At 55.3% G+C, this 12220-nt stretch overlaps 1 protein-coding gene across 1 annotated transcript in view; it reads right to left on the bottom strand.

Annotated features, from left to right (window-relative positions):
* ERBB2 (erb-b2 receptor tyrosine kinase 2) overlaps positions 1–12220 on the bottom strand; it is a 22506-nt gene that overhangs the window by 8231 nt on the left and 2055 nt on the right. The window contains exons 2-13 of the mRNA XM_007465169.1: positions 7502–7653; positions 6378–6591; positions 5483–5617; positions 5133–5201; positions 4834–4949; positions 4568–4709; positions 3577–3696; positions 3185–3311; positions 1100–1173; positions 922–1012; positions 483–682; positions 1–121 (exon numbers count right to left, since the gene is read on the bottom strand). The exon at positions 1–121 is cut by the window's left edge and continues 2 nt beyond it. Coding sequence (XP_007465231.1) covers positions 1–121; positions 483–682; positions 922–1012; positions 1100–1173; positions 3185–3311; positions 3577–3696; positions 4568–4709; positions 4834–4949; positions 5133–5201; positions 5483–5617; positions 6378–6591; positions 7502–7653 — 1561 coding nt within the window. The remainder of the gene's footprint in view (positions 122–482; positions 683–921; positions 1013–1099; positions 1174–3184; positions 3312–3576; positions 3697–4567; positions 4710–4833; positions 4950–5132; positions 5202–5482; positions 5618–6377; positions 6592–7501; positions 7654–12220) is intronic.

The raw sequence follows: 12220 nt of genomic DNA, 5'->3' as shown, positions 1-12220 counted from the left end.
CGGCATTCTTCCACGCACTGCTGGCCCCGAAGGAACTGGCTGCAGTTGACGCACTGGGTGGGCCCTGGACCCCAGCAGTGCCCGTGGGCACACAGCGGGTAGCAGGCCAGGCCCTCGCCCACTGCAGTGAGGAGGAAGGGGTCAGAGGGGACTCTCAAGGGAGACTCCAGGTCCAGGGGAGCTGGGGGAAGAGTCTGTGGGCATGGCTCTGAGCTGGAGAGGTGGGGATAGGTGACACGCAAAGCAGGGAGAGAAAGAGTTCTGAGGTTCCAGGAACAGAGAGGAAAGGGAAGGGAGGGATGCCAAGGCAGTGTGGCAGGACCCTGCTAGAAGCCATGCCAAGAGGCCAGGCCAACCAGAGCTATGTCAAGGATGGTGCACCAGGGACGGGCAGTGCACACGCACAAGTAAGTCCCAGACTACTGCTGCTGCCAGAGGCCCGTGGGCACACCTGCGCAGCAGTGCTGGGCTCCCTGTCTTACCGCACTCGACCTCTGGCCGGTTGGCACTGTGGAGCAGGGCCTGGTGGGGGTTCCGGAAGAGCTGGTCCCAGGGCACCGTGTGTACAAAGCAGAGGCGGGCGTTGCGGTGGATGAGGGCCAGCCCACTGCCCAGTTCCCGCAGCGAGCGCAGCCCCAGCCAGCGGATGCCCAGCCCTTGCAGGGTCAGCGAGTAGGCACCACTGTGAGAGGGGGAGTGCTCAAATGCAGGGGGGCAACGCACCACTGACCCTCCCCCCCTCAGCAAAGGCTGCCCTCGCCTTCCTCCTGTCCCCAGCACACTCTGCAAACTTCCATGGGAATGCTGCTGCTGGAGTCCTCGGGGAATAAGAACCCCCATTCCCCCCTACACACTCAGAGCTTCTCCCGGGCCTCCCGGGGCAGCTCCTCCCCCGTCAGGCCTCCCTCCCCTGGTGCTCACTCATGCAGAATTCGTCCCCGGATTACTCGCAGATTCTGGAAGACGCGGAGGTCCGGCAGGCTGTCTGGCCACGCTGAGATGTACAGGTAACCTGCAGGCACAGGGTGAGGCTAGGGATGTGGGGACAGGACGAAGACCTCCCAGCCCCATCGAAGCAGGATTCAGAGACGGAGCTCACCTGTGATCTCCTCCAGAGACTCAAATACTCTGAGCTGCTCAGGCTGTAGGGGGGCAGTGTTGGAGGCTCGGTCCCTAGGAGGAGGATTAGGAGAGGGCCAACAAGGGGGTGGGTAAGACCTCCCTCCACGAGCTGGCCCTGCCATCCTCCCCAAGGAGGGTTTAAGTGGAGGGGAGCCTCCACTTAAACCCGTTGCCCATCGAGCCCGGCTGTTCCCATCCTGAACTTCAAAGCCCAGGCCCTGGCTTGGCAAATATCAAAACAATATTTATATCCTTTGATCTAGAAATTCTACTTCTAGGAATGTGGCCTAGAGAGACACTGGCCTCTGTTCCCAAAGGCATGTGCAAAGGAGAACTGTTTGTTAGAGGGAAAATAAAAAACCTAAGGAAATTTAAAATTTAAAATTTTTTTAAAATTTAAACTTAAAAAAATTTTAATCAAATACCTAAACACCCATCAGTAAATGGGGAGCTATTAAACATAATCCTGATCCAGCCAGACTACATACGAAGAACTAACATTCAGGAGCGTGTAGTATCTGCTGGGCCCGGTTATAGGAGCTTTACAAATATTAACTCATTTAAACTTTATAACACCTTAGGAGGGCGGGACTATTTTTGCCCCCATTTAACAGATGAGGAAACTGAGACCCAGCAAGAAGGTCACATGATTAGTAAGTGGTAGAAGCCAGGTCTCAAACCCAGGCAGCCTGGGCTCTTAGCTGCTACTCTTTGCTACCACTTCTTCCACAGCTGTGGAAAGAACAAGGCAGCTGGACATGAACTAACTGTCATAACCAGCTCTCCAAAGCCAGGGGCCGACAATATTCACAACAGGCTCCCATTTTAAATCAACCTTTCCCCCCAAATTACGAACACTACGTTTCTCTGTGCGTGTGTATCCATAGATGTATGAATGGTCTAGAAGAACACACACAAACTGTTAACGGTGGTCCCCTCTAGAAAGGGGAGTAAAGGTGGAGAAAGTGTTGAAGGGAATTTTCTCCTTTTTTAATACATATTTTTATTGAATGTATAATTCAGTACAATAAACTGCAGATTTTTAGTGTGCAGTTTAATGAGTTTTGTCAAATGCATTCACTCACCTATCCACCACCCCAACTGGTATACAGAACATTTCCATCACCCCAGAAGTTTCCTCTGTGTCCCTTTCCAGGCCCTCACCCTGGCGCAATCACTGTTCTGATTTCTCTCACCACACAGTGGTTTTGCCTATTCTAGAGCAAAGGGAATCATACAGTGTGGACTCTCTCTTGTCTGACTTATTTTGCTTAACATAATGTTTTTGAGACACATTCATGTTGTTTCATGTATCAGTAGGCCATTTCTTTTACTGCTGAGAATTTCACCGTATGGATATACCACATTTTACAGTTGACCCTTGAACAACGCCTGGGTTACGGCACCAACCCCCCACAAAGTCGAAAATCCAAGTATAACTTTACAGTCAGCCCTCTGCATCCATGGTTCCAGATTCAAGCAACCCCGGACTGTGCAGTACTGCAGTACGGATTTATTGAAAAAAGTTCACATTTAAGTGGACACACGCAGTTCAAACCCATGCTGTCCAAGGGTCAGCTTTATTGATTCCTTCAGCTATTGATATACATTTGCATTATTTCCAGTTCGGGGCCATTATGAATAAAGCTACTATGAACTCAAAGAGAATTTTACTTTATCTGGATGGTGTGACCTCCATACAAGTGCATGTTCATAGATAAAATGTCATTTATGAGAAAAATCCCGGGAATCCCCTGGCAGTCCAGTGGTTAGGACTCCTCGCTTTCATTGTCAAGGGCCTGGGATCAATCCCTCGTTGGTGAACTGAGATCCAGCAAGTCACGCGGCGCGGCCAAAGACAAACAAACAAAAAACAAAAAGAAAAACTCCCCCCTCCAAAGTCCCTGCTGGTCTTCCACCTGCTTCCTTTGCATCCCTGGCCTCCCACCTCTGTCTCCCACCATCCCCGAGAAATGCTTCCACTTCTGGGGCCTCAGGATTCAGTGACTGCCCTGACGCTGCCTCAGGCCATGTGCCCACCCTTAACTCTGAGTATCCTTACCCCTCAAAGCTCTCCGGCAGAAACGCCAGGCTCCCAAAGATCTTCTTGCAGCCAGCAAACTCCTGGATGTTGGCACTGGTGACCGCCCTCACCTCCCGCAGGTGTTCCATGCCCAGACCATAGCACACTGTGGGGAGGGGGGCAGGGGGGCACCTCAGCCTCCACGTGGAGCACCAGGAATTCAACCTCCTGGGTCCTGTCCACAGTCCCCTCCTGGGGCCACATGCCCCCTCCTCACATTGGCAGAGACACGGGGGAGCTTGTGGGAGTGCTCAGGGGAGGGCCAGGGGCAGAGTCAGTGGGAGAACAGGACTGGGTCCCAGAAGGGTCTGAGGGAGGGTGGCACAGCGGGCTAGGCCAGGCTGGGTGTGCAGGGGGTGGCCACTGGGTACCTCGGGCACAGGGCTTGCTGCATTTCTCACACCGCTGGGTTCCATCCTCAGCTGTCACCTCTTGGTTGTTCAGGGGACAAACCAGGGTGCAGGATCCCACGTCCGTGGACAGGTAGTTGTCTGAGGAGATCAAGATCGTCTGTCCACGTGCCCTGGCCTTTCAGCACCGCCCCCCACCACCATGAGCTGTGCAACCATGCCCAGGTAGTACAATAAGAATGATATCAACTGATACCGAAATGCCCTTACACCATATCTGAGCCCTAGACACTCGTCCACTCCTCACGACAACCCTGTGCGATAGGCACTGTTAGATTCCCATTTTGCCAAAAGGGAAACCAAGGCACAGAGTTTTCTGTAAATTACTCAAGGTCCCTGTGCTAGTAAGTGGAGGAGCCAGGACGTGAACCCAAATGATCTAGCTCTACACTTCGTACTCTTCCCCCACCACGGGGAGGGTACGACCAGGACCCAAGAGCCCACTGCTGTCTCCTGTGACAGGAGGAAAGAGGTCCCCAGGTCTGAGGCCAGTCCCTAAATGCCCATCAGTAAATAGGGGAGCTAGTAAAAAAAACTCTGATCTATCTAAAAATCAACACTTAGGGGTGCTGAGTATTGTCTGGGCACAGTTATAAGAGCTTTGCAAATATTAACTCATTCAAACTTTAGAACCACCTGGTGAGGATGGGACTATTTTGGCCCGCACTTAACAGATAAGGAAACCGAGACACAGCAAGAAGGTCACATGACTAATAAGGGGCAGAGCCTGGTCTCAAACCCAGGCAGTCTGGCTTCTGTGCATGGTCTCTTAGCCGCTATTCTTTGCTGCCACCTGCTCCACTGCTGTTGAAAGAACAAAGGCAGCTCAATACGAACTGCCATGACCAGCTCTCCAAAGCCAGGGGCGGACAGTACTCACAACATGCTTCCATTTACATAAACCAAAGTCCCCAGCAAAACCACTAGAAGTACGTCTCTCCCCGGCACTCACAAGGACAGGCGGTCACGCAGCTGGCGCCGAAGGTATAACGGCCCTCGGGGTTGGGCATGGACTCGAAGGTGTCCGTGTTGTAGGTGACCAGAGCTGGGCAGTGCAGCTCACAGATGCCACTGTGGTTGAAGTGGAGGCAGGCCTGGAGGACAGGCAGCTGGTGGGCACTGGGCTGTTTTGCCCTGGTGTGCCAGAGGGTTAGGGCAGCACCAGGCGGGATGCCCCTCCCCTTGCACCCCGAGGGCTGGGGCGCCGGGGGCACGTACCAGACAGTCAGAGTGCTTGGGGCCCGTGCAGCCGGCAGCACACTGCTCGTGGCAGCAGTCAGTGGGCTGCGGGCCCTTACAGCGGGCACAGCCGCTGGCACAGACGGTTCGCGTCACTGTTGGGCAAAGGGCAGGATGAGGGCTGGGCGGCAGCCTAGGCACCGGGCCCTTCACCAGCATCACGTTCTGGGGAGACTTCCTGCCTCAGGGAAGATGCCGAGGCCCGGCACCCACCCGCCACGTCACCTTTATTCCCACGCAGCCCCTGCCCCCAGATTCTGGGCCTCCCTATAACTCACAGCTCTGACAGTCCTTGGAACTTTCTCCCCAGCAGCGGGGAGCTTTACAAGCTGGAGAACAGGGTGGGCCTGGGGAGAGAAACAGAACGGCAGTGAGAGAGACAGAGACCAGGAGACAGAATGCACAGTGAGGGAGAGACGCAGGCAGAAGAGGACTCCAAAACCGGAGGCACGATCTGGAAGCAGAGGGAGACAGGGCAGAGAACCACAGAGATGAAGAGACACAGAGAAAACGGAAATGGGTGGTGTTAGTGCAGCAGCGGCGGGGGCGTGGAGTAAGCCAGGAGTTTGGGGTCGGTGGGCTGCGTGAGAAAGAGAGGCGGCTGCAGGCGGCGAGGGGCGTGGCTTACAGGCCCGTGAGCGGTTGGTGTCTATCAGCATGAGGGCCAGCTGGTTGTTCTTGTGGAAGATGTCCTTCCACAAAATCGTGTCCTGGTGGCAGAGCTGGGGGTTCCGCTGGATCAAGACCCCTCCCTTCAGCATCTCTGTGGGGCGGGGGGCAATAATCAGATGCTTCTTCCCCCATCTGTCATCTTCTGACCTCCCTCGGGGCCCGCCTGCCTTCTAAGAGGGGAATGGGGCTCTTAAGCACGCCCCAGGTTCCTCAGGGAGCAGAGAAGACTCCTTCAGCATCTTTTAGTCCTACCAACACCACCCCACACGTGAACAAACGGCGATCCGGGGCGGAGTGAGTTGTCCGTGTCACTGTCTCCTCCACCTCTACTCTGTGCATGTTGCTTGGCAGTTAAAAGAGAGTGTGAAATCCAGCCTCACCACCACTAACTAGCTGTGTAACCTCAAGCAAGTCACTCATCCTGTGTAAACCTCAGTTTTCTCACCTGTAAAACGAGAATAACACTGATGCTTCCCTTGCAAGATTAAAGCACAACTGAAACGGGGTTATGCAGGTAAAGCACCAGGCACTCAGAGTCTGGGACACCGTCAGCTCCAAGGCTGCCGCGTACAGTTACATAGTTTGTTCACTGTACGTGTGCATTCAGCCAAGAAGTGGGCAAAAACCCAGCCTGCATCCTAACTGTCAAGCTATGTGGGCTGGCACAAGCTATGACTTCCTGGGAAGAAGGGAAATCTTTTTCGAATCCTCACAAGGGCGCCTCCCCTAGCTCCACTTGCATCCACCCGGAAGGGACCCCAGTTCTTATTCACACGAAGCATCCCCATGGCTAACAGGGGCCCTGGTCAGTTCTCAATAACCAGCAGAGTTTCAACGATAAGGATGACCACCTGTGAGGCTTCGCAGCTGCAGCTCCTGCAGCCCTCCCAGAGCAGCGCGTGCAGCAGACGTGGCACTTTCGAGAAGGTCTCCATTGTCCAGCACGGCCAGGGCATAGTTGTCCTCGAACAGCTGGGTGCCTCGCACAATCCGCAGCCTCTGCAGGGGGACCTGACTCACTCGGTTGTGAGCGATGAGCACGTAGCCCTGCACCTCCTGGATCTCCTGGGAGGGGACAGGGTAGGGTAGGGCTGAGGCAGGTCCAGGCCCTGGACCACTACCACCGCCCCCCCGCACAAGGCCTCCTCAAGGTTACCCTGTGCTCGGGGATCTTGGGCAAGGCCCCCAGCCACTGACCAGTCCTGCTCCCTCAGGCATAAAATGGAGATCAAGGCCACTCCCCACATCCCCGAACCAGATTCTAGTACGATCAAGAAAGAAAATGGCGGGGGAACACTCTGTAAACTGTAAGCAAGCACCCCACCCTCTCTGCATCTCAGTTTCTTCATCTGTAAAGGAAAGGCCTGGACGAGATGATGTTTGCGATCTGACAGACTAAGCATCGCACCTGAGGCCCTGCTCCAGGGCACCACGGACACAACGCAGAGGCTGGTTTCCATTCTCTCTCCTGCTCCTGACCCTTTCACATACATTTTCCATGTGATTTCAAAATGGGCCCCCCAGGGAGTTCAAGCATGTCTGTTGCTCCCAATATACAGATAGGGAAACTGAGATCCAGTGAAGCCAAGGGCCTAGACCACATTCACATGGCTTGTCAGTGGCAGAAGTGGACCGGGAACCGGCCAGCCCTTGCATTACTCCGGGTAGGAGGGGGACAGTGGCTGGGGCAGTTGGGCAATGGAAGGTGATCATGCTGGCAAGAGAGCAAAAAATTTAGCAGAGGAACGGGTGCATTCCACCCAGAGATGTCCACGGCCAGCCACGTTGTAGAGAAGGAGTCAACTGGTCTTGCAGTAGGATGGACGGGGGTTAGACAACAGAAAGGACTTCCCAGTTGAGCCACAACAAAAGAGGAAATACAGGGTGGGGAACACTCTACTACCACCCATCTGCAAGCAGAGGGCTCAGCCCATCAGGAAACAGGGCCTGGCTGGGTTTTGCCCATGGGCCTCACCTGCAGGAAGGAGAGGCTGGCATTAGCGGGCAGGTAGGTGAGCTCCAGGTTACCCTGCACCACCTGACAGCCCTGGTAGAGGTGGCGGAGCATGTCCAGGTGGGTCTCGGGACTGGCCGGCAGCCGCAGCTTCATGTCTGTGCCGGTGCACACTGGCGGGAGAGAGAAGATGGGTCAGAGGACACTGCCCAGTGAGCTTTGCCAACCTGGCCACCTCTGCCAACCTACTCCCCAGAGTCATGCCACCGCAGACAGCGAGGAAGCACAACGGAAGGATCCCTCCTCCCGTGTCCCTTGTACCCACAGAACGTGCAACAACAAAAGAAAGTTTGCAAATTTGGGAAGAGGAGGGACATCAGGGGAGAAGCTCCCCTGACTCGGCCCATCCTGAGCATCCAGAGGGTGTCTCGCTGTGCCAGCCTTAGGGAGCTTGCCTGTTCGATCCAGAGTGTTGGCTGGCAAAGAAAGCCTCCCTTTGTCCCAAAGGCACAACTCAGGGCCAACGGGTAAAAATCCCCCAAGAGAGGCGATGATGAATCATGAATCCTCTGGATACCCCTTGACCCTCTCCCGAACAAACAACGCCACCCACATGCCAACCTCCTGGCAAGGGATACCCACCCCTGCAATGCCACCCAGAAAGTGGGGAAGGAGGGTCAGCTGGAGTCATAGCTGGGGCATGGGGACCACTAGGGTCCTGGTCACTGCAGGAACTTCTGGAATTCCCCCAGGCAGAGAAAAGGAACATCAGATCCCAAATATGGGCATCCGGACCCGGGCTGCAGATGCTGAGCCAGAGTGCTGCCTACTCCAAAGGCTCCTACGCTGGTACCTCACCCTTGCCACCTCCTCAGGGCAAGACTCCAGAACCAGCTGGCAGAATCTATGCCACGGAACTCCTGCCACAAGGGCATTACGTCAGCCCTGTGTACCTGCCTGTGCCAACCACCAGCCAAGGGGCGTCAAGATGAACTGTCGCCCAGTCCACCTGGACCCCAGCCCAGTGTCCCTGAGACCAGAAGTACTCACTAAGCCCAGGGATACTAGAAGGGGTAAACTACCCCGGGTAAGGGGGCGCGCTGGGCAACAGCTGGCACCATGCCTGCCAGCAGTGGGGGAGATTAAAGTGCCCAGTTAAACCCGTTTTACTGCTCTGGTGAGAAGACGAATCACCTGGCACATCTTGCCCAGGAGGGTGTGCCAGGGGGAGGTGGGTGGGGTGCACCCCCAGATCCACAGATCCACAGGTGCCCTGAATTCCTGTTGGTCCCCACTCCACCTCCCATGGACTACGTGCAGATTCAGGGGGATAGCACAGTGGCTGACTTTGAGGTCTGATCCCAGGGCTCCTGCTCTCCCAGCAGCTTGGAGCCTAAGGTCAAATCCTGGGGGGTAACAAGAGATAACCCCTGCCTCCAGAAATCGGGGGAAAGGCTGGTGGGACAAGCCCCCAGGGTTCTGGCCTGGGCCAATGGCCACTAGCTGGCAGCCTCCCAGGAACACCTAGAGTGGTCTCTGTTCCCACCCCTCTGGCCAGATAGGGAAGGAAGCAAAGAGGGAGGAATGGGAGGACCCAGAAATAGAACTCAAGGGTCCCTCCCCCCAGACTCCCAAGAGAAACAGGAGCCGGGGATGGCAGGCCAGGCCCAAAATAACGCCCGCTGCCAGGACCTCCCCCAGCCTCAGCAGCTTCAGCTGCTTTGTAGGCACAGCTGTCTCCAGGCCTGGACCCCAAGGCCCTGGCCCAAGCCCGGGACAGGGACTGGCAGAGCTGGGGCAGGGGCCCATCTCCACCCCCTGTGCCCTCGGCCGCCTGGAAGGGACACCAGCTGCAGTAGCCAGGCAATAGGAAAACAACAAGGGAACACTCGGCAGGCACTCTGGGTGGAGCCTCATCCTCCAGAGGCTGGGACTACAACCTCGGTTTCGCAAAGAAGGAAACTGAGGTTGCCAGTGGTTATTCTCCCAAGATCAGAAAGCCTGTGAGCAAGAGGGAGGATTTGAACTCGAGCCTGCACCGACTTCAAATCCCACATTCCTTCCACTAGACCTAACTGCACACACACCCCTCCCCACACCCTGTTCAAAGGTAAATACACACCAGCTCTGTTGATGCCACTGATTACATTATAGGCTTCGGGCAGGGCCGAGTGGCTGAGCTGGGTGGGAGGACCAGAAGGAGCAGTGGCCCCGCCCCACGAGTTTGTTTGTGTCTGTTTTTGAGTCTGATTCAGACTAAATGTTTGCAACAGGTGGTAAAGCTGGGACCCTGAGACCTACTCCCAGGGAGCTGGAGGTTTGGGGGCTAATACCCTCCAACCTGACACCTCCTCTACCTCCACACTTCCCTCCCCCTCCCATCTCCTCACTCATCTCCCCCTCCCCAGTCCTCGCCATGGTCCCCATATCCGCTCTGCCCCCCACTGATTTTCTGGGGCGGGGGTAGGAGGTCCTGTTCCACACAGGGGAGCGCTTTGTCTCCAGAGCACCTGTCCCTCAGGAGCCTCGACCTCCAGATCTCTGGGGCAGTCAGTGTGACCAGAGCCAGGGACACAGTGAGCCCTGGATAAGTGTTTGCGGGATGAATGAACGAATGAATAAATAAATGAACTCCAGTCAAGAGTCTCCAAACCAAAAGGGACCAGTTGAGGTCACCATGTCCAGCCCTCTCTTCAGAGGCTGGTCACGGCCCCCATGTCCCTCTAGCTGGGTGTTAGCGGTCAGGTCCCAGCTCTGGGGGGCTCTCAAGTGGGTTCTTTCTTCCCCACCAGCCTTCAGCCCCAGCTGCCTCTCTTGCTCACCAGCATGAAAGCCAACACTTCCTTTGGTTTCCATGAACACTACCTGCATCCCCAAAGCTCACCTCCCCCAGACCCGTGGGGCCAGAGCCCATTCCAGTGACACCAGAACTCACCCACCACACACGCCTGGGGCCAGGGCTCAGGTCATTAGGCCACAACCCTAGCTGGGCCACTCACGGTGTGACCTTGACCAAGTCCCTGGATCTCGAGGGCAGAGGCCAAATCAGATTCACCTCTATGTCCAGCAGTGCCTGTGACTTAGTAGGCACTCGGTGAATATTTACTGACCTGACCTTGACTGTGAGGGGGGCGGATAATGACAAGTCTTACTCTCTGCAGAGAAATTACACGAGAGTTAAATGAGGTAATGAATCAAGAAACAGTCTGTAAACGTGACAAGCCTTTGTAAGCAGAGCTGGGGCAACACAACATTGGCTATAATGATTCTCCCACTCCTTAAGAGAGCACGCACCCCTCACCCTGTCTCGGCTCTCTTCCCCAGGGGTGGGGAGGAAAGGTGGCCTACTAAGAGATAGGGGTGTCACCCCAGAGGGGCTTCCCACAGGGCAGGGAGGGGGATCTCTTTCCAGGTCATCCCAGCACCCAGGGCCAGGCACAACCAGCCTGGCCCTACACCAGCTCCCCAGCCTCAGCCCGACACTGGTCCCTCCCTCACCCGTAGCCCTGTAGGTCCCACTGCCCTCAGTCCCCTGCCATGCCAGGAGGGCCCAAGAGGAAGGCAGACACGGGCTGGTACAGGGAAGGAGAGGACTCCAAAGCCAAGAGGGAACCTGGTGGGGGGCGAAGAGCAGCTCACCCTCATTTTCTAAAGCCTAGATAAGGGAGGTCATTCACCTGAATAACAAAATAGCACCTCTACCGGAGTCTGGCCACCTGACTGCCCCTGAGGCTTTGCTTAACCCATTCCTGTCAAGGGAATAAGACTTTGATCAACTCTTAATGCCTCCTCGTCAGAGTCTAAAAATGCCCTGGACATTATTGGGTCGCCGGGAAGCCTTGGCTAAGTCACTTCGTTTCTTTGAACTTCACAGGATTGTTGCAGAGATGAAATGAAACTGTAATGGATGAGAAGCAGGCAAATAGGAAGCACGCTGTACTTTTCTAAAAGTTAAGGCAAGAGAAGTTCATATAGCAGGAGTCTGGGTAATTCCAAACCAAGAGAAAATTAACAGTGCTCTGTGTTTGACTTTGTAATACAATGTATTTTCTCTTTCGGCATTTGATCCTATCTTTCAATTATTTTTTTTCTTGAATATTAAAATGAGGTTACTTTCCCTGAGTATAGCAAAAAGAAGGAGGCTGTTGGGAGAATCATTCAGGAATTAAACTATGAGCTCTGCAAGATGTGTTTGCTGCACTTTACAAAACCTTGACCTCTAAGAAAAGAAAATCCCAACCCTCTGGGCCTTCCCCATCTCCCTTTCCCCAACATGCCTGCGCCAGCCCTCAGCCCTGGCATATACCGGGCGTGCTAGAGGCAGCTGAGTGGGGCTCTGCCATTTTAGCCATTCCCCTGCACAACACACCCAACACCTCTCTCTGCACCCAGCACTGCAGGCCGAGGGGTGAGGAAGACCTGAGAAGCTCCCTGTCAATGGCGGGAGAACCGACCCCTCAGATCCCAGCACTGCAGCAACCCGGCCACCCTCCCCCTGCTCAACTCCCAGGCCCAGGTGAGGAGGGCTGCGGCTCAGCCTGACAGCCCAGCCTAGCCTTGCCTCGCCTCGCCTCACGCTTCTCAGAAGGTCAGGGGTGAAGACGTCTGCCTGGGAAACAGGGAGGGGAAGGGGAGGCTCCTGGGAAAGAGGAGCCTCCTTCCTCAGAGAGAAGGCTGCGCGGGGGCACCTCCCGCTATTTACAGCAGCTCTTGAGGGAGTTCCTTGAGAGGGCAGAGTTC

The sequence above is a fragment of the Lipotes vexillifer genome, unplaced genomic scaffold, assembly GCF_000442215.2.
Source record: "Lipotes vexillifer unplaced genomic scaffold, Lipotes_vexillifer_v1.1 scaffold591, whole genome shotgun sequence".
Classification (NCBI taxonomy): Eukaryota; Metazoa; Chordata; class Mammalia; order Artiodactyla; family Lipotidae; genus Lipotes; species Lipotes vexillifer.
Note: the sequence above shows the minus strand (reverse complement) of the source record. Positions and strands in the feature narration are given on the sequence as shown.